The 27018-nt window shown below is 45.2% G+C and overlaps 2 protein-coding genes across 3 annotated transcripts in view; one reads left to right on the plus strand and one right to left on the minus strand.

Annotated features, from left to right (window-relative positions):
* The window catches only part of immp2l (inner mitochondrial membrane peptidase subunit 2), a 181731-nt gene that overhangs the window by 35318 nt on the left and 119395 nt on the right, over positions 1–27018 (minus strand). The window lies entirely within an intron of this gene.
* On the plus strand, positions 956–22478 carry LOC116315087 (leucine-rich repeat neuronal protein 3-like). Of its 2 annotated transcripts, none has more exons than XM_031733254.2 (2): positions 956–1169; positions 19671–22478. In XM_031733254.2, the coding sequence occupies exon 2, from the start codon at positions 20035–20037 to the stop codon at positions 22135–22137; it is 2103 nt and encodes a 700-aa protein (XP_031589114.1). In that variant the 5' UTR covers positions 956–1169; positions 19671–20034; the 3' UTR covers positions 22138–22478. The 2 variants fall into 2 exon arrangements, with proteins under 2 accessions (XP_031589114.1, XP_039471150.1); XM_039615216.1 differs by lacking the exon at positions 956–1169 and adding an exon at positions 3645–3750.

Here is a 27018-nt window from a genome sequence, read left to right on the forward strand (position 1 = left end):
ATTTGGTCTTCGAATGGCTGCAATCCAGGCCATCCGTCGGCTCTTTGTTACTTCGGAAACACGGCTTGAACAATTTCTCTTCCACGACGTAATCCGATAACAACCGATCTCTTTACCCGTCGGCTTCCCGTGGCTGTCATGCGACCAGCTATTGCAGTTAATAATACAACAGCTTCTTGCCATTTTTTGTGTTTCTTTTTATCGCTGTTTGACTGTTTTCATGTGAAAGCCTGCATGCACTAGTACCGCTTGCCACGCGTTCCCAGAATCCTTTGCGGTTTTACCCCGGAATGACATCACATTTTCAATCTCTATTCCAGAGAAGCTAAACTCTTGAGACTTGGTGCAATGCCAATCTTTTATATACAGTCTGTGAATTACCCTCGTCTGTCCCTGTTGGACCTTTGTGACTTGCACTATGACCCCTCCCAGGCAGGTTGACAGTGCTTCCCCTTCCTCCTCCATCATGCCTGTTCTTCCACCTGTTCCTCCTCTGGTCTCTACTTTTCATCATCTTCCATCTTTTTCTCCTCCTCACCAGCTCACCCTGTCGTCCATCCTTCTCTTCCACAGATTCTGTCTCTAATTCCTCCTACCCACCTCCCTCCACCCTAAACCCCCTTTCCATCACCACCTCCTCTCCGTTGCCGTGGGGATACAGGGGTTCATGACTGACAGGCAGCTTGCTAAACCAATCAGATTCATCCACAGCTTCAAAGGCGAACATTCATTGGCAGTTCCCAGGGGAGCTGGAATGTGTGTGTGTGTGTGTGTGTGTGTAATAGAGTGATGGATGATCTCCTCTCTAACAGCAGAGGAGAGGAAGGATCACTCATTCTCAGTGTCTCTCTGTCTCTCTCTCTCTCTTTAATTCCTGATCTCTCTCTCTCTCTGTGTGAGTGTCTGTTGCTCGCCCCCTCTCCCTCCTCTCTCTGTCGCTGTGGAGAGCCAAAGAGAGAAGACGTTTGTTCTTGGAGATGCTCGAGGAAAACAAGAAAATAGCTGCTTCTGCTGGATGTTAAAATGCAGCGCTGCACGCCTTAAATAAAACACACACACACACACACACGCACACTCCGCGGCGCTGCAACCATGCCAGGAATACCTGCCGTCCATCTGCTGTTGCGCGGTGCACAGGATGTGATGGATACAGCTCCTACTTTCTGCTGGTGAGTGTTTGATTGCTCTGTGTGTTTTTTGGGGGAATGTGTCCGTGTACGCGTGTGATTGTTTGTTTGTGTGTGTGTGTGTGTGTGTGTGTGTGTGTGTGTGCGTTGTCAGGACTGCGGTAGTCCTTGAGCGCTGTGGCGACTAAGCCTGCGGTTCTGACAGCTGAGGGGAATAAGAAAACAGGGCTGGGGGATTTTGCCTCCCTCGTTCTGGAGGGGTGCGAGGACGCCTCGTCACTTTTGTCGCTCTTCGCGTTTTGTCACTTTGGTGTCTTGCAGCGGAGCGTGAGGGGACACGGTGTTGTCAGTGTCACTCCACAGGTTCATCCCTGAAGTCAGAGAAAGGCAGAGTGTGCAACAAGCCTGGATAAAGCAGGAGGGAAGGGCGGGTGCAGGGGGGCTTTGTATCTTTTCAAAGTGACGAGAAGCAGGAAAGACTCGTGATAACACGCGAAAGCTACAACGCTCCCCTCAGGAAACCGAGCCACCGGGACGCTTCCCAATGAGGCGAAAGCGTCCCGGGCTTCATCAGCTCTCGTGGACTGGCGGCCGATGCCGGCGTGCGGTGTGGCGATGTGAGTCAGGAGAGAAAGAGGGGTCACAGGATTGGCTGTGGGGTGATCTCCACCACCGCCTGCCTAATTTGCCAGAACCTCAGCCCCTCTCTCTGCCTCCCTCTCTCCCTCCTCCGTCCTCACTCCCGCTGTATCTAAGCCTCCTCCATAATTAACAGCAGTGCACTGAGGTGTCTTTAAGTGCTCAGACTGAAATCAGCACTTCTCCCCCCTGCCCAGCTAAACAGGGGTCAAGTACGCCGAAGCTCAGTTTCCTCACGTCAACATGCAGCAGCGTCAGGCTCGGAGCGCCTCGGAGCGTCGGCCGTGGACACTTTAAAGACGCAGCCCTCTCCGGAGCTCCAAGAGCGATACGTCAACGTTCATCCTTAATTTTCGTGGCGTGATTTCTCAGGGGGCTCGCAGCACATTTGGACTGATTAGATTGCATGAGCAAAATAGCCTATTATTTTTATTTAATTGACAATAACAGCACTAAGTCACTTTGGAGTAATCCTCCTAATTAAATAATGACAGCAGGCCTTTTAAACCGAGACTCAGTCCCCGTGTGAAGAGGAGGAGGACAAACACATGCACGTTTGGACCCATTTATCACAATCACATGTTTTTAAGGGAGCCACGCAGCTCCCAGGTAATAACAATTTCACTCGGAGCACAAAGTTAATTATTCTGTGGGGACTTATTGGACTCATATCATTACAGGAGTCCCCAGCTTCACCTCACACCACAAACCACATGTTGTCTTCTCTCTTTTCCTGATGGGATAAAGTCCCATCCTCTCATTCTCTGAACGCACCAACAGTTAATCTGGATTTTAGGCATCAACATTCAGTTTGTCCATCAAACATGCAAATCAAGCACAGACTCATTAGGAATAATAATCATTACTTTAGATACGCTGAAGTCTAACCAGTAACAAAAGGATAATTGCGGAGTGCTGAACTCTATATCCATTTGTTTAAACTACATCTCACTGAAACAATAAAAACCTTCCAGTAAACCGGCTCACAATAATGATCCAACATCATCTGACACCAAGCTTTCACTTATCCGAGCGCTGCAGCCTAAATCAAGCGCCATCTAGTGGACGGCATGCATGTCCTTAAAATGCGTATTTAAGACTTCATGTGCTGGAATGAACGGCGTGAAACCGTTACACTGCAACTCAGTTTCCTGCAGGTTTAACGACCTGTCCAACTCCAGTTGAGCGGTTACACAGCGTACATACGACCACTCACTTTCTACATTTGCACCATTGCATTGATTGGCTTGCTGGAAATGTGCCATTCTTTGGCTCCAGCTCCGCAGGACCGCGTTCATTCAGAAAAAGGAACAAAAAGAAGAAAAATTCAAAGGTGCCAAAAACTGCAGTTCCTCTAACGGCCACCAGAGGCTCCAGCAGTGACAGAAATCGATCACATTGATGCAAGAGAACGTCACTGTTCAATTATTGTTTTACTGAAATCAATAAATAAAGAGAAAGTCCCACACGGACATCCAGGAGATGTTCAAGAAGAACATGGAAGCAGCTACAGCCTGCTATAAAAAAATGGTTTAGATCTTTTGTAGGTAATGGGGCTACATTTGGTCATAGCTCACTGGGGGGGCGTGGCTTCTTTGACTGACAGGTGTACGGTGACACAAATGGCTGTAGCTGCTAGGGTTCACCTCGGCTAGCCCCTGAACTGGACGTCTGGACCATGTTTGTGCTGTTGGAGCCTTTTAATGACGTCATGTGACCAATAATATGGCTGCTGTGAGGTTACTGTAGCAACAAACTGTACAGGAAGGCAGAGTTCCAGTTTTGGAATTCTGGCACTCAGCAGGTATCTGTGCCTGTGTGATGCCCCCATACAGTCCATACAGCCAACATGGCCACGGCTAAAACTGTGACAGTGAGACATCTAAAACCCGTGGGTGACATCGCGGTTCCCAGGTCTCTGGTGATTCTCAAAGTGGAGTCTGCTGCCCACTAGAGCTCTCTGATGTTACTGCATCTGTTTGAGGTAAATAAATCAAATATTTTCTGCTGTTTCATAATATAATAAATATTTATAAAAACATATGTAGGCTCAAAAAAAGTCACAACTAATAAAATAAAGCCCCAGAACTGAAATTAAAGCTTCCTGCTGTTGTCAAAAGGAAAGCTGTTAACGAGAAAATCAAAATAAATCACAGAGAAGAAAACACTTCATCTTAGTTTGGTGTTAATCAGAGCTGTGATTAAAGCTCTGAGTGGGCCACGGCTGCTCGGCATAATTCTACACTCAGCTGGTTTTTTGTTTTTGGCAGAATTAAATTCAGCTGGAAGAAAAAGTTGAAAGTTAAGCTGCTGCTTGTTTTCTTCTATGCATTTCTTTGCATTTCAATGTGTCTGGCAGATATTGGCATCTTTCTCAGGTGTAGAAGGAGAGCAACGTTTCTGCAGCTCTGTCTAAAACTTTGTATGAGATTCATCATTTTTTGGAAACTCCATTTCTCAGATCGATGCTTGAGGGGGACTTTTCTCGAAAAACAAATGCAGTCTGTAACAAATGGTGATAGAAACTCATTTGTCACATGAATCACGATGTATTCTTGGCCCTCTCTCATTGTGGCCGTGTTCATAAATGGATTTACTTATACTATCTATACTAAACCACTTGCGCAGTATGCAGCGCCGCCAGGAAAATCAACATGTCTGCATTGGTTAATACATCAGGATATTGCTGCGGAATAAAACTTGCCCAACACAAATCAGCGCTAATCATGTTTATTTGATTCTTCTCCCCATGCTGGAAATCGGGCTTATTGTTTGGAGGTTGTTTCAAACATGAAGCACTGAGCTGAGCAGAAACGGAGACACTGTGGTTCCTCCCGTTCACATCTGCTGATTCTGCGCTTCAAAGTCGAGGCCAGCGCAGGTGAGGAGGTCAGGGCGGTGGACGGGCCGTAGCTTCCTTTAATAATCAGCCAGGGCTCTGACTCTGGCACTCAGAGTAACTGAAGGTCACCTTCAGCTACCTGAGACGTTAAAGCATGCACACTAGGATCATTTCCTGGCTTCTTTATTACTTTTTAAGCAACTTTATAGCTCACTAATGACCACGATTATACAGTTACAGAATGCCTCCTTGTTTAAACAGAGTATTTCTGTACATGTAGACACACCAGTCTTTATGCATCAGCTGGGGAAGTTTCATGGTGATGTTAGTTGATGGATTTTCACCACTAACATGTGTTTTGCAATAAAAATGTCTTTAATTTACAATCCATAACGTCAGAGGCCACAAATCTCCACTTCAGCACCGCTGACACCCACCAAACTTTTCACTTTTATTCCGGGCTCGGGGGGATCATAAATCACACAGATCTGCGGAGCGTTTCATTCCTGAAACACAGGAAAATTGTCCGACGTCTTCTTGAGAATATTTTCTGATTTATTAAGTAATAAAAAGAATCACTGTGTAAAATGTTTGACGGAAACGCGTCAGCGTAACCGAAAATAATTTTTCCAACGTAGCGAGGTGAACCGTAAGGTCCATGTGATTTCCTCCGGTTGGCATTCTGGATGTTTAAATGTTTGTTCCTACATCGCTCCGAGCCTGATTTAGACAGACGCATGCAGGAAATGGATTTCATGGATTTCATGAAATGATCAAAACACCCAGAAGCCCCTCTGTAAAAACCTTTGTCTCCAAATCAAAAGGAATTTTGAACCCGGCTTTATCCATCGTTCAGATTTCTGTGCTGGAAAAGTTCAACATGTCACATAAACGGAGAAACCATAGTTCCCAGTTTTATTCCTGTTTGTGTTCTGGAGGTTTGGACTGACAGGTTTGCTCATCTATCTTTCACCGCCTGGTTTATTGATTGATTTATTCCTAAAATACAGAAAAAATGATACGAATCCAAACAATTCCAGTGGGAAAGATTATTCGCACGTGGAATACACTGAAGACAGTCACCAGTATTCCCAGGACTGGACGTCCCAGCAAATGTACCCCAAAGTTAGAGCGTTCAACAAACCCAGGAGCGTGTACAGGCCTCGGTCAGCGTGGCAGAGGTTAAAGTTCACGGCAGGGCAATTAGAACAGGTTCTGCTGCGACAGCGTTTGTGAGCAGAATCAACAGTTTCACGCCGCTCGCCGGGCGTTAACATTCTGCTTTAGTATTTGCTCAGTCTTCCCGGGGCTTCCACAGCCCGCGGCCCTGCCCACCATCAGTCAGCATCGAGCCACACATGAAACAGTCTGAAATGCAGTGCAGCACCATCAGCTTTGTATCTAGCGACCTGTCAGAGTCAATATAAAAACCCATCTGCTGCTGCCTCCTCCGCACTGAACACACAGGAGACGGTTAGCTTTACACATGTACCGTCGTCAACTGACAAACAGAGGTCGGGCTGTTAACCCGCCTGTGTTTATGTGCTCCACATGCATGTGACTGCGAGCGTAATTAACAGCAAGACTGGCTGCTGATTAAAGAGAGAAGTGCGACTCGTGGGAGTGGAGGCTAAGTGAGAATTCTAATGTTGGTGATGCTAACAAGGAGCGCGTGCGGTAGGAGGGGAGGAAGAGCGGATAAATGGGTGGATGGGCCTCGCTTGGGATGGGTTTAATCGTAAATCAATGGCAAACGGAGGGAGGAGAGAAAGAAGGGAGGGAACGGGGGATTTAATTCGGATCTTATCTGGATGTTTTGGTGACATCGTCTTCCCCTTCTCGTGCCAATAACACCCAGAGAAATCAATTAAAATAAAAAGAGGAGATACAGGAAACTGGTACACACTGTTCTGCTCGTGTCTCTCTGTCTGCTGCTAACCTGAGCTGCTGATAATGAGTCCAATCGATCGGAGCGAAGCTGCACGCTGATCGAACATAATTCTTCTGATCCAAAAGACAAAATTTCATTCAGTTTTCAGTCTTTTACAGAATCCTTTTACAGGACCGATCAAGTTTTCAGGATAGCAGAGAATAAGAGTGCTACTGCACTTTTCCTATGACAATTTATAATAGAAAAAAAGGTTTTATGCAACTAAGAATTTCCTGGATTTGAACATACAGTTGCACAAGAACAGGCACAGGTGAGTTTCAATCTTCTAGGAAAATAAGAAAACCCAGAAAAGAGGCAATTTTCCATCATTTCTGTACAGATTTGAAGACTTTTATAAATCTTTAGAAGAGAAAAACATGTGTGGGAGTATTAATACCACTGCACAGTGGACATGTCTGTAAAAACACAGTCCAAGGATTCAAATGAAGGAATTTTCAGTGTGAATTTATTTCACCATATTTTTTAACTGGGCAATAAATGTTACCATTTCTGTTTATGGACATGACAATAAGCATAATTAAAATAGATCATGTAGTGACATTTAGCTTTGTTTCTCTAATCGAGCTGCTCTTGTTCCCACGTAAGAAACGAAACTCTGGGAATCATATTGCTGTGTGGCAGGCGGCGTTTGGACTCCAGAGACGGGGAGTGAACGCCGAACTCAGCTTTACTTCTGGGAAAAATGGATTGCATTTATATAGCGCTTTTCGGGGCCCTCAAAGCGCTTTAAAATTCCACTATTCATTCACTCTCACATTCACACACTGGTGGAGTCAAGCTACAGTTGTAGCCACAGCTGCCCTGGGACAGACTGACAGAAGCGAGGCTGCCATATCGCGCCATCGGCCCCTCTGGCCATCACCAGTAGGCGGTAGGTGAAGTGTCTTGCCCAAGGACACAACGACCGAGACTGTCCGAGTTGGGGCTCGAACCAGCAACCTTCCGATTACAAGACGAACTGTCAAGAGTTGGCAAAAACCAAAACACACGGGGAGACAATTAACCCAATCAGTCAGAGTGAAAAATTAAAGTAGAGACAAAACACAGGAAACAGCCGCTGTGAGGATAAACCAAATAAACTCAGAAATATGACAATAATTAACACAAAGGCTCTAAATGATCCCCAAACCCAAAAAACCCCCACAAGTCCAGAACTCTGGGACCTGACAGTCTGCTGCTTATTGAGGTCGTTTCTTTACTATGTCAGTGTTAGGACCATCCTTAATTTGATATAAATCAATATGAATTGCACAGGATTACTGCAGCGCTGACTCATGTCAGGTAAAGAAAAAGCGATGAACCTTTCTAAAATACATCCTCACTCAGCGACGTCGCTGTATGTGTCAAATTACACTAATAATGGTCTCGGGTTTGAATGACTGTCCCGTGCATTAAGGTAACAGAATACAGATGTTCAGACTTTTTAAGACATCCACGAAGATCAAGAGACTAAATGTGTGCAGAAGTGCACGCCGAAGCTTTTTATGCATTTGTTTTAAGGATTACCTCAGCATCAGTCTTTTTTGTGCTGGTTGCTGGAAACAAAGGACTGTCCTGTATCGCTGCCTTGTTCCACCAGTTGTGACAATACCTTCCTCTTCAGGACTTTCGATGGGGACATTATAATTATCTTTGTATATAAAAGATGTTTTAAACACGCTTTCAGGCCTCAATGGCAGCACTTGCCTCTCTGTGTACAGAGACCAGGCTGTAAACATGATTATTTCTGCTGGACATCATAGTTTATGGGGACTGTCAGTGTTGGAGCCTCTAGTGGTCATTAGAGGAACTGCATTTTTTGGCACTTAAAGGCTTTTTTTTTTTGCTTGCTGTTTGTTAGGTCTGAGAGGGGATGATGGTTTTAGGTTAAGAACATGTTGATAATACCAGCAAACCCTATCACGGTGTATAAGGTAGTACTGGAGACAAGCAAGCCAAGAGCAGTGCTGCTAACGTTAGCATTATTTTCAGCATCAGCAGCTCCATCTGTCTGATTAACAGCGCTTAAAATGTCTCAAGGAACTAGACAATAAAAATATACAACGCCTTAAAAAACAACATTTTGCCATCACAACGTCGGTCTAATGAATCCTAACCACACAGAACAGCTCCACACCTCCCAGCTAAACCAGTTAACACATCACTTAACAGATGGGCCCGAATATAACCGGCCACTTCCTGTCAACAGCATTTAATGTCTGAAATTGCTGAACCAGAGGAGACCAAACAGAGATTTCTTTGCAGAGGGAAGATCAAGAAAAACAGAGCTATCCCAGAACAAACAGCACAGATGGAAGATCCAACACACCAACCTGAGTCTGTGTGTGCCCGTGTATACACTGTGTGCTGCTTTTATATACGTCCAGATTGCAGCCGGCCTCACGTTCACATAGAGACGTAATTACCCAGTAGGATCAGCAGCTTTTTAAATAGATGTTCAATTATTAACGATCTTAAGGTTTATTAGAACGGGAGCCGCTCGGTAGAAAGCACGGGAATGCAAAAAAACACCCCTTTTCCTACACGAAGCATGGAGCGTTTTATTTCCCAGAAACAAAATCCGTCTTCAAAGGTGAACTCGGGTGCCACGAGAAACAGCTTGTCCTGCTGTAATCGTTCGTCACGTGTCTCGGTACAGCTCGCCTCTAAAAGATGCTTTTATTGAAAGTCGAGTCCTGTCTTTGAGTGATTCGCCCAGCGATGTGACACAAAACAGGAAAACAGTGCAAAAAGCGCACGGTGAGGAAAGGACGATTAGCCAATCACCTGCCTGCGATGAGACTGAGGTGGCTATCAGGCGAGTTTAGTGCTGTGACGGTGGAGACATGGATGTAGCATGTTCAGGCACTACCTCTTTAGCTCTGAGGATTTTAAACCCCTAGTTTTGTGTTCGGGTACAAATCATCTAAAGGAGGAAAATGCCAATATGCTCCAGCATAGTCATGGCCATGGTGTGCATTGAATGTTCCAGAGACCTCAGCTGGAAACAGTCCAGGAGGTTCTCCTTGGTTTGCATTTCCACATCGTTTCTGCAGCTGTGACCAAATCTACCACAACCGACTGCGGACTATGCAGAAGTCCTGAAAGATCCAGAAAGACTCATCCAGGATGAAGCTGTTCTCAAAATCGATGAGCTGAAATTCTCGCTGCAATCTGGACTTCTTGAAGTTTCTCAGGAAACTTTACGAACTTGTCATCTTTAGTTTTTTGCCTCTAAATGCAGCAGGTTCATCCCCGGCTTGTTGGCTTTGGTGTCAGGCAGTGAAAGGAGGGATGACAGCTTGAACCCCACGGAGTTCACTGAGAGTGTTTGTGAGTCGTCCTTTAGTCTTAGTACTAAAAATCGAGCTAACATGTCAGGTCTCATACAACTGTCCATTAAATGTGCAGAATCTCTACCAGCGTAAATTTCTCCACTCTAACGCACCAAAAAGTAAGAAGGCTCCACCCTCTGGCCCTTTGCAGCGTTGCAGTCATTGCATCTCCAATTTAAACTCATCGTATTTGGCCCAAAACTGCTGGAATACTTTTAAATGAATTCAGATAAAACTCTGTAGGGGTGCGGAGCATGGTTAACCTAATGATCCATTTAAAAACTGATGTAAACTCTCATGACTCAGAAACTTTGATTCTTACACATGTCATGTGTACTGTCAACATAGAGACCGTATAAGGATTTAAAATATCATGTCACATTTGACCTCCGACCTCTCCTTCAAGGTCAACAGATCTAAAGAAAGACAAAGTGATAATAATGCTTTATATAACTATTTCAAAGAGGTACACAACACATTTGAATGGGATACATTTTCAATGTAGTTGAGTAATGTTACAGTTTGTTATGTACATTATAATAACTGGTTATAACCATTTAAAAAAATTGAATTTATTCCTAAACTGTTAAATAAATTTGACTAAACAACAAAGAGAATGCTACACCTGTGCTGTATCCACAGAGATATCGATAATGTAGTCACTTATTCTTACTGCACTATAAACTTCTTAACACTGCCTTAGTGGAGGTTTGTGCTCTCAGACTGCTTGGCCAAAGGAATTTGCAAAGAAAAGCGTCTGGACTTCTTTGAGTTGCTTGAAGACGTTTCACCTCTCATCCGAGAAGCTTCTTCAGTTCTAAGGTCAAATGGCCGAGAGTCCCAGATTTAAACCCAGTGGGAGTATCCCCCAAAGAGGACAAAGGACCCCTGGTGATCCTCTAATCACATGCGCCAAGGTGTGGAAAGCGGGTGTGGGACCTAATCAGCCAGGGTTTGGGTGAGCTCATTGTGAAACCTGGCCCCACCTTGTCATGTGAATTCCTGAGGTCAGATGGCCCAGGATGTGAGTGGGCGTTAAGGCGTCTGGGGAGGGAACTCAAAACTGGATTATAGATGGCAGACAGTTGGTGTCGTAAACCACCACCTCTGTTCAAAGATGGTCGCTCACAGTGGACATAGATGTCCTCTTTCACTCTTTCAAACCATCTGTCCTCTATCTAGAAAGAGGAGTGAAAGAGGCCATCTATGTCCACTGTGAGCGACCATCTTTGAACAGAGGTGGTGGTTTACGACACCAACTGTCTGCCATCTATAATCCAGTTTTGAGTTCCCTCCCCAGACGCCTTAACGCCCACTCACATCCTGGGCCATCTGACCTCAGGAATTCACATGACAAGGTGGGGCCAGGTTTCACAATGAGCTCACCCGAAACTCTGGCTGATTAGGTCCCACACCCGTTTTCACACCTTGGCGCATGTGATTAGAGGATCACCAGGGGGTCCTTTGTCCCTCCTTGGGGGAATAAATAACACAGTAGAGGAATATATGGAAAACCAGAAAAGAAAAGGACTGCGTATATGTGTGAGTGGCCTGACTGATGGGCGATACTCAGACCGTGGCTCTGATTGGTGAGGTGGGTGGGCAGGGTGGGGTGTGGAGGGAAGAAGCTGTTAGTGAGTCTGGAGGTGTGGGACCTGATTGACCTGAGGCGCCCACCAGAGGGCAGCGGGTCAAACAGTTGGTGGGTGGGGTGCGAGGAGTCACCTGTGATGGCCCTGGTTTACCTGAGACAGGAGGATGTGGTGATGGCCTCCAGCCAGCGATGTTTTGGGTGGTGTTAATGACCCTCTGTGCAGCCTCTCCGTCATGGCCCCTGAGTACAAACACCAGGCAGGAGGAGAGCACGCTCTCCACTGAGGAGCTGTAGAAGGCCAGCAGCAGCTCCTGGTCCAGGTTCTTCTTCCTCAGGAGACGGAGGAAGTGCAGCAGCTGCTGGGCCTTCGTTACCAGGGCGATGGTGTTGTGGGTCCAGGTGAGATCAGCGGAGACTTAAGGCAGCACGTTTTTAGATGGAGGTAAAAACCAGACGTCCTTCTGAGAACCTTAGTGAACCACGGCACAACAAAATTTATTGCAAACGTTTGCAATGAACTCGTTAACTTGTCAGATTTAAAAATGGCTGACTCGACGAGGACCGAGTCTGCGACCACCTGCACTCAGTCGCCGTCTCCAACGCCACATTGGTGCATGGAGATGGTGTTAAAGTGGCAATGAGACGCAGTCTGCTATCAATTTATGATCGAATGGGCTCAAGTTGGCAATTACAGGAAATCTGTTTGTGAAAATACAAAAATTAACTGTGATAAATCAGCAGAAATCATAAATCTGTTACCGTCTGCTTACACGGAAATTCATTTTCATTTCATACAGTAGGCTGAGGTCTGCTGCTTGAGATGTCCTTGAAGGGAAAAAGCACATGAGCTTATTTCATGGGGTTTTCTTACACTGCAGTAGTTTTCTCCCTCCCACAGGGAGGTCAGAGGTCAGCAAACACAGAGCCGGTGGGTGTTCAGTATTTTGCTTAAAGGCATTTGTGTTAGCCCAGGGACTGAAGGACAGACGCCTGCAGAGTGGAGACAAAGCAGCTGACTGAAAACACAGCAGCTAATAAAGATGAGAGAGAATCTGACGGCGATTATCTGTCTGCAGGGAGGAGAGTTATTTATGTGCAATCTATAGAAAAGAAAGGCCGGGTGCATCGGTGCCATGAATAAAAGTGTTAATTAGTAACTTGAAAGCAAACAGTTTATTCTGGAAACACAGTCATTTATCTGACTGTCCACCTCGTGTTTTGGACACTTTCACTGCAAACTTTATTCAGAGAACATGTCAGCGCTTGTTTATTTTTCCTATTTATTCCCACTGCTCGGTGCGCTACCGTGATGGAGAAGATATGTGACGAATGAACATGAGGGAAGCTCAAAAACAGTCGAACCGACAGAGAAAACAAAGATTTATGTTCCTGTACAGAACCGTAGCTGAGGCTGAAGGCCCGAGTCCAACCGTTCACTCATATGATCCATACAGTTTTTAATGTAGAGATCAAGACACGCGTTTGTGTTCTCACCTGCGCCCCCATCAGGTGACGTCGTGAAAGGTTCACCAGACGACCTCTAAAAACGTCTTTGAATCGCATTTGTTTATGTTCAGACGTCCACAGTTCACGTTCTCATCAGCGAGGCGGCCGTCGTGGCTGTTTTTATCCAGCCTGGCTTCTTCACCTTGCTCTGTGCTGCTACAGTGCTGTGCAAAAGTAACCGCTCCCTAAACCTAAAAACTGGATGTGCTGCTCTTGGCAGCAACAACTGCAATCAGGTGTTTGTGATAACCGATGCTGTGACGCAGCAGCAGCTCCACGCATCGTTCACGTGTCTGTTTCACAGTGAGGAAGTGTTTGCAGATTACCTGCAGCAAAGACAGGAAGAGCTGTTTTAATTTTTCATGATTTAGTATCCTGACCACTAAGAATTTACTGTTGGAGCTGTAACAGAAATCTAATGTCCCAAAGTATCTGCATGGCAACAACAGCATAACCTGTCAACTATCATTAGATGATGAAGAGCTCCTTTTCTATCTGTTTGAGGCTACATCCAAAAACGCAGCCTTATCTGTGCATTTGGGCCTTTGGATCACTGAAAACTGAGATGCAGTCACACAACGTCAAAGGTGTGCACCACCTTATTGTTTACGTGAGATGAATTTCTACAATGGCAGATAGAGACTATCTGCAGTTTTTACACACTTACATGTACACACACAGTTATTGTCGCTCCATTTAGAAAGACTGCTGCTACGCGCCATCTTTGTTTAGTCTTTCCCTCCCAGGCTCCTAGGCTTCTGATTGGCCAACATTTCTACACGGTTAGAATCATATCGCCACCTGTTGCTTTGGCATGTTCTTCTTATTTTTGGACTTTCCTAGAGTAGCTTTGCATGAGTTACATTTGCAAAAATGCATTTTTATTATTAATCTTGTACTGGGATTTGATGCGGTTCATCCAGCGCCTGAAATAAGTTTTTAGACGTTTGATTTTCTGCCCTTTGTTGGTTGGTTTATGCTACACAGAGGGAAAAAGAGTGGTTGAGGCTGCGACACGATCAACATTATCGCGACCGTGTGCAATGAACCCCTTTAAAGCTGACATTATGGCTTTAATGCGTCAGCGACAGGGTCCAGGTTCAGGAACACAGGAACAGGTGGTAAACTGCTATCTTCTGACTGATTGCAACATTTAAGTTAAACTGTCAGCAATCGGTGGCAGATTGTTTGGAGACGGGTTGCCTCTCAGCAGGCAACCTTGTGCATTCGTGTTGCCAGGAAGTTGCACGTCAACCTCTGGGTGAGCAGTTTGTCACCATCACCACTTTCACCACTACGATCAGGCTCCAACAGCAGAAAAAAATTCAGTGTAACCAGCAGGCAGTCAGTTTGGTTTTTGCTTTCACATCTATCTCCAAAGATGTAAGCAAGACATTTCCAGGAACAGCAGCTCAGAGGAGGGTGTTAGCAGCGGGCTGCGTATAGCCGTGTGTATCAGCCTGAATAAAACATGGGGAACTGGGACCACTTTATGAAACGTCTGCCACATTAGGATGGCGGAGCCCTAAGAGCTGTGGCCCCTGGCTTCTCCCCCCGCTGTATAAGAAATGCATAAATATTTCACATTCGAGCTGCTTTAATCCATTCGCCAAATGTCAATACTCAGCACTTAAAAAAAGTGGCCAGGCCTGCAGTCCCACCGGGTTAAACAGAGCAGCTCCCAGGTCTGTATGCAGGTCATATAATACATTACTAAATACTTTTATCAACAGTGGGAGGGTCTTTCTCCCTCTAAGTGCTGCACTGGCAAAGAGTGAGCCGGAATACGTCCCGTGGCCGGATCGCGCCGGCCGTTCGCTCAGCAGAAATCACTTCTATTCCCGGCAAAGAAAAATAATGCGGAGAGTACAATCGCTGGTTTCTGAGGTCGTGACATTTCTGTGCAGCGGGCAGTGATCCTACACGTTAGCTAAACATGTTAGAGGAACTGTGAAAGGCCCGTCACATCTGAAAACTCCTCTTTAATGAAAGTTTAAACCCGGGACGAGAAACATTAGTCATGCCATTAACTATGTAGAGCTACAGGTGCCTGAATTTATGAATACAGCATTTACACTCGTCCACAAAAAGATTCTTTATTCCAGAATTCAAAGGAAGAATTTCCTTTTTTTACCAAAGAGGTGGAATATTAAAAACAAGTATCGCACAAAAGCCTTAAAAGCATTTCATTTTAACCCAACCTTTGAGACAGTACGTTTATATGGCACGTATGATTTGTGACAACAATATCAAACTAGTATGAAACTGACCTAAATAACAATCGTGTCCCCAGACATGGATTTTCTTTCCAGTATAAATCCACCCCCCAGTTATTTCTGCACTGGCAGCACTTGGTGTAGTTGGTTCAGACCAAGGTTACTGTAGTTAACAAATCTAACAAATGATTTGGGGAATTTGAGAAACTAAAATAAAACAGAAATGCAGAGGAAATATTGTTAGTTTAGTACCGGTCTTAGCTCATGAGACTGATGGATGGTTTTATTGAGACTGTGAGTCATTTTCCTAAATTTACCTGGTGGAAATTACAAATAAAATCAGCATCAAAATGCAGATTTTAATGATGTTTTCATTTATTAATAGACCAAAACTATGCAAACCTGCCCTGTGTGAGAAAGTCAGGGCTTTGAAATCACTGAAAAACTTTTTTTTTTTAAATTTGCTCTGGGCATTTTTGTCTGATACTAAAATTTGTTTGATCTTGTAAAAAATTAAAGTGGGACAAATATGCAAATAAGAAGAAACTAGGAAGGGGTCAAAAACTTTTTACAGCATTTATACAGTATATATCCAGTATACTGTACATACACTGTATGTATACTGTGTACATACAGGGATCCAGTGGTGATGGTGACGCTTCAGACTGTTATAAACACTCAGGTTCAATCTCTCTGTACTGGGCGTCTCTAACACCAGCTGTGGAGAAAAAACTAGATTTGAAAGAATATAACTGTGAAATGCTACCGTGAGCTTAAACAAATCAAAGTGAAGCAAACAAACAATATCCTGTTTTAGTTTTTGTCCATACGTTTAAATCTGAAAACTGAAAATGTCTCTGGAGGGTCTGCTTCAGATGGTTACTGAGACAGCCAATCAAAAGAAAGTTGGCTTAAAAGGGGCGGGGCTAAAACACTAAACCCCCAGATCAAGAAGGTTTACTTTGAACAGTGATTGGTGGAAAGTCTAAGTGTGTAAGTGAGCAGGCCTTCACACTTTAGCTGTGTCCAAATTCATGGGCTGCATCCTCCTGAGGACCCGGGCTTCGCGGTCTACGTGGGCCGGGCCCTCCGAAGGTTGGGTAGGCCGGAAGTAAACGGCTGTGAAATTGGACGGTCTGGCCTTCTGATTAACGTCACCGCTGTCTCGGTGGAGTTTAATAAATTCGGCCGTCTGCTCCTTGCTATCTAAAATATAACAGGACACTGGCGTAAACTGTCGACCGTCTCATACTTCTGTTTAATCAGTTTTCTGTTTGACGTTTATTCAGCTGTGTGAAAACCACCCGGGGGATTAATAAAGTTTTATTTTATCTAATCTAATCTAATAACTTTAATCTCAGCCAAACCGATTTACTCACGAACAAATAAAACACTGAAAAAAGCCAAACAATAACTTTTTAGGTTGTCTAAGTGACTTATATATTACGTTTAACCTGAGTAGCTAAAGTCCGCGGTGATCTGAAAATGATGTGCCAGGAGTTGTGCTGTTCTCGGCGGCTTCAGTGACCCTCGAGCTCTCGGCTAGCTATCGAGCTGGTGGGTAACAGACGGCTCCGAAAACATCAAAGCACTTTTGCAAATATGCGATATTTTGATAAACCGAGCAGGTATTTGAAGTTTACACAGCTACATTCTCGCCTGAAAATATGTTAAAAGTTTATTTTGTGACCCAGAAAGAGTAATAAGAGTAATTTTAAAACTTAGTAGCGGCCGCCATTGCCGGAAACTGGAGTTTGGCTGGGCCGCGCTATGAATTCTGGGATATGGTGTGCCACGAAGGACACACCCGACCCATCCTTCAAATTCCGGGAAAACGAGGACGCATTTGTCGGCTGCATTCGGAGGAGTCTACGAATTTGGACAGCCTTCGGCGCGTCGCTGTAACGTAATCGGTCTACAAATGCGGCCTCAGGAGGATGCAGCCCATGAATTTGGACACAGCTTTTAACAGCAGTGAAATTAGTGATGCCTTACATACGTCACCACATAAAGAGTGGACAGTGAATCTCCATCACTTCCTCTTTCAATAAAAACTAAAACAATAACCACGTTTAAACTGTCACATGATGAAAGGCGGCACCGTTGTGAAGGGGAAATGAAAGAAGTCGCTGCAGGCTTTTAGAGTTAAGTAATAAGAGGGAAATGAGTGTGTGAGCACTGCCGAGGTAAACAGGAGAAATTAAATTAACGTACGGCGGCGTCTCCCGAGAGCGCACTCTCCAACCAAAAGAGAAAACATCCACAATTAAACCTCCATTTAACATTCCTACCACGCTCGCTTCATTAGCAGAGAGCTTGGTTCTGTTGTTACCTAAATACTATACACGACGCTGTTGTTTCCATGTCTGTGAAGAGGCATTTACATAACTGTAAGGTTAGATACAGCACAGCAGCTCCCTGTCGTCTCTGGGCGATGGACGCCCGCGAGCGCTTTAATGAGCAAAGCGGAGACGAGTGAGGAATGATCGCAGTTTGAAGTGAGCCTCGTAAGGCAGAAGGTACAAATATAAGTGTCCAATACAGCCTAATTACACACTGACTGAAAGTGCTTGATCGGCACATTCATTGGTTCCAACGCTGTCAGCGCAGCCGAGCGAGCTGCTGCACACAGATGGATGCAGACAGAGAAGCTCCACCGTGATGACTGCACGGGAACATTTTACTGCTTCATCTGTCAGTAACATTCAGGATTATTAAAGTCATGATTTTAATTTTCAGATTAGTTTTCATTCATTTTTTACAACATAAACACTCTCACTAAACATCTGCACCAGTGCCTGGCTCCTGCTGAACTGAAGTACATCACCTCAGGGAGCTTTGTGTTTTAGTTAACTTTTGTTTTCATACAAAGTAACTTCGATACAATTATGTCAAACTTTAGCCCTGACGCCTCTACGTCACCGACTCCCGGTGCAGGCCCCTGTGTGGGCTGTGAAGGTACTGCAAGTGGTCATTTATGACTTTAAAAAATAACATTACCATAAAATATGTACCTATTTATTTGACCTGCTTTACATCTGGTCTTTTGCACAGGTTGCCTCCCACTAGGCTGTGCAGTTTTGGAAAACATTTAATTAAAAAAAAAATCTCAGTTAAAATATATAGTTGGCACATAGTTGGCAATAACACCATTTCAGTTCAGGTCAATTCAATTTTATTGATAAAGCACCGATTCAACTGCTGCCTCAAGACACTTCATAGTGAAAGGTAGAGAGAAAATCCTAACAATCAATCCAAGCCAACGACCCCCAGTGAACAAGCACTTTGGCGACAGTGGAACGGAAAAACTCTCTTTTAACAGGATGAAACCTCGGGCAGAACCAGGCTCAGGGAGGGGCGGGGCCATCTGACAGGATGTAGTGAACAAAACATTAGATGGAAACTTTTGACCACAAATCTGTTTTTGTAGCTTTTTGGATTTGGGAATTTAAAAAACAAACAAACAGTAATTCGAAGAAAAACGGGTGTATTTAACGTCAGCCCCAGATATGCAGATGTAACAGAATTTAATTTAGTGCTTAGTTTAGAAACTTGATTTTTAGGCGATATCAAAGCCATCGTGCAGAACAAAGTACTTAAGGGTTTTAAAAGAGCGCGCTATAAAAAAACGAGGAACGAGAATAAGTGACAGAGCAACGTTCAGTTCTGCAAACCTGAACACACAGAGCGCCACAAACAAGCTAATATATGCATGAAGTGCCATAGCTCGTCCTCATCAGCAGCCGGCTGCTCGAGCTCATACTGACAGCTTCATCTACTGTTGTATACTCAACTGTGGCTTCTGCACTCAAGGTCACAAATTAATCAAAACATCAATACGTGCAGTCGACATAGGCAAAGCTCGCTGTAGACCTGTCACCTGTACCGACAACGTTGATTCAGCGCCTCATGAATTATGCAGAAAGCGGCGCAGGAGTTGCAGCACAAGACCTGCGGCAAGCTTGCACGACAGATAGTTGTGGCGGGTCTACAACACCTCGAGGTTATGCGCATCAGCTGCGGCTGCCTGCATCGTGTTTTTGTGTGTGGGTGATTTGATAAGTGTGCACAGCTGCATTGTTCACAGCAGAGGAGAGGTTCAGGGGGCGGCGAGAATCTGTTAATTACAACACAGGGGAAAGAAGCGAGGACTTGTTTTGCCTCTTGAATTAACATTTTTAAGCATCATCTCAGAGCTCCATGTTTTAGCTGAATGAAAGAAAATTAAAAACTTCATCTCGTCTGCCTTTCACCCTTCAGCTGTGGAAATGTGCTCATTCAAACTTATCCAAAAACATACATAACAACAGCGGTCGAGTCACCTCATTGAAAGTTGGGGTTTGTCTAATATCCACCCACGTTACTGCATTTTAACAGAGAAACTGTGATGTAACTTTGAAGTAGTAATCCCAGGCAATGTTTCTCAATATTTCCAAACAGCAGCGTGTTATATCGGTCTCTCTTTCTCTCCCGTCTCCCAGATGGAAACTGACACCAGTGACAGCGACGGAGGATAATAATGATGGAAGGCAGAGTGATTCGTCCCCAGCCAGAGCCTCAGCACTCCTCCACCGCCCCTCAGCTTCTCAGCACCGCTCCCTGAAGGACGCATCGACCTTGACACATCACAGCGTGTGAGACAACCTGGCACACACCGAGCTGAAAGGTTGCCTCTCTTTGCCAAGAGCGGGAAGACAACGGGGCCAAAGCTTTGGGGACCAGGCGTCAGCAGAAATCCGCTCTGTCTTGCTGGAGTAACAAATGAGCTTTTATTTGTGAAGTTAACACCGCTAACAGCTGACTCCATAAGGGCCAATTACTGGCTGAAGGGAATACGGTGCCAAGATGAAGGAGGCAGCAGTCGTGGCTTGTTTGCTGGCTGAGTTGTCTCTCGCTGCTTTTGTTCTGGCCTCCGAGGGGGCTGCTCGTTGCCCCGCGTTGTGTCGATGCGAGATACGACCCTGGTTCTCTCCCAGCTCTATTTACACCGAGGCTACCACCGTGGACTGTAATGACTTGGGCCTGTCGTCGCTACCGCAGGGACTCCCCTCAGAAACGCAGGTGCTGCTGCTGCAGACGAACAACATTGTTAATGTGGAGAAAAGTTTGGATTACTTGGCCAACATCACTGAAATTGACTTGTCCCAGAATAACATTTCCTCGGTGAGCGATGTTCGTCTGGGGTCTCTCCCCCAGCTGCTGTCACTCCACATGGAGGAGAACTGGGTTCAGGAGCTTTCTGACAGCTGCCTCGCTTCCCTCCCAAACCTCCAGGAGTTCTACATCAACCACAACCTGATTTTCTCCATTAGCTCCCGGGCTTTTCAGGGCCTGGGCAGGCTGCTGAGGCTCCATCTCAATTCCAATCGACTGACAAGCATCAACAGCCAGTGGTTTCAGCCTCTCCCCAATCTGGAGATATTGATGCTGGGAGAAAACCCCATCCTTCACCTGTCAGACATGAACTTTAAGCCCTTGGCAAACCTTCGAAGCCTTGTGCTTGCCAGGATGAATTTGACTGAAATCCCCGATGACACTCTGGTCGGGCTCGACAATTTGGAGAGCATCTCATTTTTTGACAACCTGCTTAATCGAGTACCCCGAGCAGCTCTGACAAGAGTTCAGAACCTGAAGTTTCTGGATTTGAATAAGAATCCGATTGAGAGAATCCAGAGAGGTGATTTTATGGACATGCTGCACCTCAAAGAGCTCGGCATCAACAGCATGCCTCAGCTGGTCTCCATCGACAGTTTCGCTCTGAACAACCTGCCGGAGCTGACAAAAATCGAGGCCACAAACAATCCCAGGCTGTCCTACATCCACCCTCGGGCCTTCCACAAGCTCCCCAGACTGGAGACTCTGATGCTCAACAGCAACTCCCTGAGCGGACTTCATCGCAGTACCGTGGAGTCACTGCCCAACCTGCGAGAGGTGAGCCTGCACAGCAACCCGATCCGCTGTGACTGTGTCATCCGCTGGGTCAACACGAACAGGACCACCGTTCGCTTCATGGAGCCCGACTCGCTGTTCTGCGTGGAACCTCCAGAGTACCAAGGGCAGCACGTCCGAAAAGTGCACTTCAGGGAGATGACGGAGATCTGCCTTCCCCTGATCTCACCTGGGAGCCTCCCGGATCGAGTTGAGATCAGCAAAGAGAGCTCAGTGTCACTGCATTGTCGGGCGTTTGGAGAACCAGAGCCCGAGATCTACTGGGTCACACCGTCGGGTGTCAGGGTCATGGCTGGCAGTATTTCCAACAAGTACTACATGCACCCAGAGGGAACTTTCGACATCTACGATGCCACGGAGCAGGAAGCTGGCTCCTACACCTGCGTCGCCCACAATCTTGTCGGGGCAGACCTAAAGTCTGTGCTCATTTCAGTGAATGGATACACTGCCCTGCCTTCGAAACAACTTTTACATGTATATATCATGTCTGTCCAGTCTTATTCTGTCGTTGTGTCGTGGGAAAGCACAGGCGCTTTGCTTTCACAACTAAACTGGTCCATTTTAGCAGAGGGCCGCCACCTCTTGATGCCATTTACAGCCAGGCTTCCTGCTGATGTCAAAGAGTATCACATCAAGCAGCTGCAGCCGTCCACTCGCTACCAGGTTTGTGTTGAGGTGGTGTCAGCGCAGCCTGGATACAGCAGGGACTGCGTCAATGTGACCACAAAGGAGACGGCGGTCCCGAGGGAGACGACCCACAAATGGGACGGTGTGGCAATGGCTGCTTGTGCTGCGTGTTTTATCGTGGTCGCCGTGGCTTGCTCTGTCGTCTATACGTCTCTATACAGCCAGGTGTTTTACAGGAAATTAATGGCTGACCAAGCCGAAGCGCTGCTGATTGCCGACACTCGTTCCTCGTCTTCTTCTTTCCTTGAGTTTGGTGTGTCTGGGATCAAGGTGACGGCAACTGTAATAGACTTAATGGATGACTCCGTGTAAGACGCGTCCTTGTATGTAACAGCGCTTTGGGATTAAGTAAGGATGCAGAGTGAGGGACACTGGACAGTTTATGAACCCTCCTTCCACAAGCGGACTTCAGCAGCAGATAAATCATACACTCCTGCAGCTAAAAACTATTTTCTATCTGAAATCGTGTCATTATAGCTTAATCAGGCAGATATCTCGACTATAATCCACACGGCTACTGGTCATTCATGCAGTGCAACCAGAGTAAAGCACAGCACAGGAACTCTTCTCCTCTTAAATACCTTTGACGTCTGCAGAAAGCATTTTCTTTGCTGTGTTACATTAAGCAAAGATAGTTTATAATGGCAGAGAGAAACTTGTTAGCCTAGTGTACAATAAACCTGATTATAATGTAAACAATTTTATGAAAAAATACATTTTTCATTAAACCTGTGTAGTGTCATAACTCCAATCTTTCTCTTGAAATTTAGACCAAAAAAAAAAAAAAAAAAATACCATGCCACGAAATAATTCAAACACTGCTTTGTGTGGATGACGTTTGCGTAGTTTGTGTGTGAGGTCTGCAGGAGACAAACACAATTACAGGGATCGCCCTTCAAGGCAGACACTTTAACGCTGTTAGGGAAATGCAATGCAATCTCAACAGCACGACAAGAGAGATGGTTTGTTTGTGTGTAAGCATGTGTGTGTGTGCACCTTAATGACTGTGTGTGTAAAGTGCGAGGGCATTGGCAAACCCATTGACTTTGAATTGCATTATATTCTCTTTCATTAAAAATCCAATATAGATTCCCAGAACAAACCTCGGCGCGGTGATGAATCGGCGTCATGCACAAACTGATAGGAGGCATTTATCAGCGGGACTCAGTCATAGATCAACCGAGTTTCAGCGCCTTGGACAGGGCTTTTAGAGCGCGCCCATTTGTCACCGCCACACTAGCTAAAATATGACCCATTAGAGGCAGGTAGTGAGTAGGTCAGCAAGAACGTGGCGCCCAAGCCGGCCTGTTCCCAGCACGACCCTGGAGAGATGCCGCCGCCGTCGCAGGAACAGCTCAGCAACTATCGCGCTCGTTTGTAAAGTGCTCCACGCTGACTGCAGGGGAGGGGCGAGATCAGGCACCCTGGATAAAGTAGTTTCAGTCCTAAACAGGACGAAGGACAAAGGGGGAAAAGGCGGATGACGGGCCGGGCTCTTTAAACCAGATCTGGGTTTGCACAACAAGCTCCAAGATGAAGTCGAGTTTAATCTCATGCACACCTGCACAGTTACTCTTTGCATTGTTTGATGACACCTTTTGGTTGTAATAAGCATCCTTTACTACGGTTTGCCTCTGTGGCATTCTCACAAAGTCCATCCGATGCACCTGCCTATGGCTCAGCTCCAGCACTCTTTCAGAGTGAGCCAAGTTTCTTTCAGAAGTGATGTTTGGGTTTTTAAGTGCTTCCTCAGCGTGCTCAGAAACATGTCAGTATGAACCATCTTCTTCGTTAACAGACAGGCAGCTTTGGGAACAGTTTCTGCAGGTTCTTCTCCAACTCGTGGGTCATGCTGGTGGTTAGTTATGCTTTTCTCCTCCCACTCACACGTTATGTCCCTCTCACTACCAGTTACAGCCTTTCATGTGTCACGCTGTAATAATTCCCACCATCTGGCAACTGCCTGCATACAGAACTGGGTTCTTTTTGAGCAAGGTACTGATACTAAATTAAAAATGGATCCATTGCTTTGTTCCTGCATGCACAGATGAATTCTGCAGCACACCTGGACCTGCACACCATTTGGGAACCACTGCATTATAGCCTCCTGCTTCAGCGCAGCATGGTGAAAGGTATTCTGGGTATTTAAAAGAGCAGCTGCAGGAGAAAGGAAGGATTTTAAAAAAGGAGCTGGCAGGTCGTTTAGAAGCTTTTCGTTTCCTCCCTCACCTGCTGGGTTCAGATGTGGTTCACTCCTCACTGAGAGGAGCAATATGTCAACAAACTCACAACCAAACCAAATAAAAAAAGGAAGCGTCTCAGTGTTTTTAAACTCTGTCAAAGATAAAAAAGAAATGCCAATACACAACACTAAGAAAAAGAAAAGGCTCCAAGTGAGTAATAGTTCACTGCTGAGGGTGTGCGCACAATATGTTGTGGCAGATCCACAGGGAACATCTTGGAACAAGAATAGCTTCACGCACAGCACCCAGCCCAACTGGCAGGTTAAATTAAATCCTCAGGTCCCAGTCACACTGAAACCAGGAAACCACACTAGCACTGGGAATGCTTTAGCTGACCCTAACATCAGTGGACCCGACTTGGGGATGAGCCGTTTCGTGGCACTTTGATTGGATTTTTGCAGAAATGTCTGCAAACTGCTTCTAGATTAGGCAGTCAGCACCTTATGGTGGAAAAGCTATACTGAAGCCGTTTCAGCAACGCTACTAAAGTGAAACTTTATTCAGAGCAGTAGAAAAAAATGTCACGTGGTCACTAGAATCTAAATGTTTGGCCAATCAGAAGCGGCTACATGCTCTGTACACGTCACTGCCATCAAACTATTCATTTATCCTCTTTGGAAAGTTGCTCTGAAGTGCGGTAACATTCAGGATGTCAGGACATCACAGAAAATAGTTTTTCCTTTGAAATATTTTACATGCTGGCCTGATTCTGATCCTTGCCTAGAGCTTGTGCTGCATTCAGAATAATAAGGTGCATCATGTGGAAAGTCTAAATGTGCTCAGTGAACTTCAAAAAATCTGCTCACTAGATTATATTATTTTTGTGTCAAATGGAAATTTTGCCCTCATGGCAAAGCTAAAGTAATGGAGAGAAATGAGAAAAACATTCAGAATCATGCTCTGGTGATCGTCGGGTTCTTTATTTTACCCCAGTTTACTCTAAAGAAAAGGCTGGACGAAGGGATAAGATACTAGATCTTTATCTATAGTAATAGTATATATCACAATAAACAATATACACCATGAACATGAAGTAAAAATTCAACTTTGGACAGCACAACTTTATTTTTTAATCTTTCCAGGGCGTACCCCGCCCCTCGCCCTATGGCAGCTGGGATTGACTCCACCCCCCTGTGAGCCTGATAAGGATGGAAGAGGATGGATGGAGGGAATTTTAAATAAAGAACTATTTTTTAAATCGAAGTTTAAAAGATACTGTAATGTGATATTTTAACAATCCTGATAATCACAGTGTGAAAGTCTGTGACAGCACTTTTAATTTTACTTCCTATTGCTCATAATTAAAAAAATGTTTACATTGTGGATCCCTGTAGATATTCTAAAAACGTAGTTATGGTAATAAAATGATGCTGGAGCGTTCACCTCAAAGACCCTGCAGTCTGACGAATGAAACAAAGGTGGCGTTGGCGAGGGCGCGATATGAGTCGATGTCGTAAAGAAGATCGAATGCTCAAAGCGAGAGAGTCTGCGGAGAAACGCTGCAAATACAATGAGACCAGGAAAAACAAGCCCGGCCGCCGAGCTTAATGAGCTCTGACTGCACGTTTAGTCCCAGCAGAATCATATCTGCAGCCATTATATACGATTACATTACCAGTGTTTACCCACCCCCGTTTCATTTTCAGCTAATAATCCATGAAAAACATCTAACGATCTTAGCACAAGTGAACTAATACCTCTCATTACAACACTTCCGTTTTTAAAGTGTCCCATTTCTCCGCTCCGTGTTAGCGGGGAAAATAAACTTGGCGAGAGAGCAACACCATTTTTCTCATGAATTATTACCCCATTATAAACATTTGGTATTTAGGCCAGGCCTTCAGCTTTTTGCTTCGGGTAAGAATAAAAAAAAGCCTCACATTTATCTAGCATCCCTCATGTAGAACCTCCTGGGTTTTAAGTAATTATTCTCCCGCTCATCGGCCCATTAGGCTCGAACAACATCGCTGACTTTGGGTGATCTTGGAGCACGAAGCTTTCTGAGCTTTTATTACTGCTTCGTGATGGCAGGTTGCAGATGGCGAGAGTGCACTTAACCTCTGCTGATAAACTGAAGCAGATAGCACTCACTTACAAGACAAGGTTATATACAGTAGAGAGGCAGGAACCCATTCGGGTTGATTAATGACTCCACCTCTGACTTATGTTTTTGTTCTTGGCTCCGTGGGTGCCCTTTTTTTAATCTTTTCCAGGAAATACTGACTCAGGACACACAGTTTCACTTTCACACACACAGACTCGGCGAGAGCTGCCGGTGACGGTCAGCCCTGCGGCGATTGTCAGCGAGCTGCTCTAACGCACACTTCTCAGCTCCTGTGTTTGGCTCAATGGCAGACCGACTGGTGACAGTGACCCTTCGTTTGGTTCTCATCTCAGGGTCCAAGTCGGTCAGATACGCACAACATGTACTTTGGCATTGACAAAGCTGGCACCACTGAAGGTGATGATTACAAAAATGTATTCTTAGTTAAGCAGGGAGCTGCTGTGGCTTGGGTCAACAACATCAACCCTTCATGTTAGTAATTGTTACACCGAGTGTTTAAATGTGAAGCCAAGGGGTCCTTTACAAACACCCACATACATTCATGCTAACGACATCTATAGAAAACATAAAAGAAAATAAAGATAGTAGATACATCAGTAAATATAAACTTGTTTATTATGAGTATTACGAGCAAACTAAAGAAAAACAAACATGCATTCATGAAACACTTCATTGGGTACACCAGCCTGGACCGATGTTCAGCACATCCCAAAGGTGCAGTGAACTCATCGTCATGTTCAAGAATCCTCTCCAGTGTGAGGGGATTCAAGCTTTATGAAGTGTTATTGTGCTGGAAGCAGCCATCAGAAGTTGGTACACTGTGGCCACAGAGGGATGGACAGCACTCAGGGAGGCTGTGGAGTTTAAACGATGCTCAGTTGGTAC

Source organism: Oreochromis aureus, linkage group 7, assembly GCF_013358895.1.
Source record: "Oreochromis aureus strain Israel breed Guangdong linkage group 7, ZZ_aureus, whole genome shotgun sequence".
Taxonomy (NCBI): Eukaryota; Metazoa; Chordata; class Actinopteri; order Cichliformes; family Cichlidae; genus Oreochromis; species Oreochromis aureus.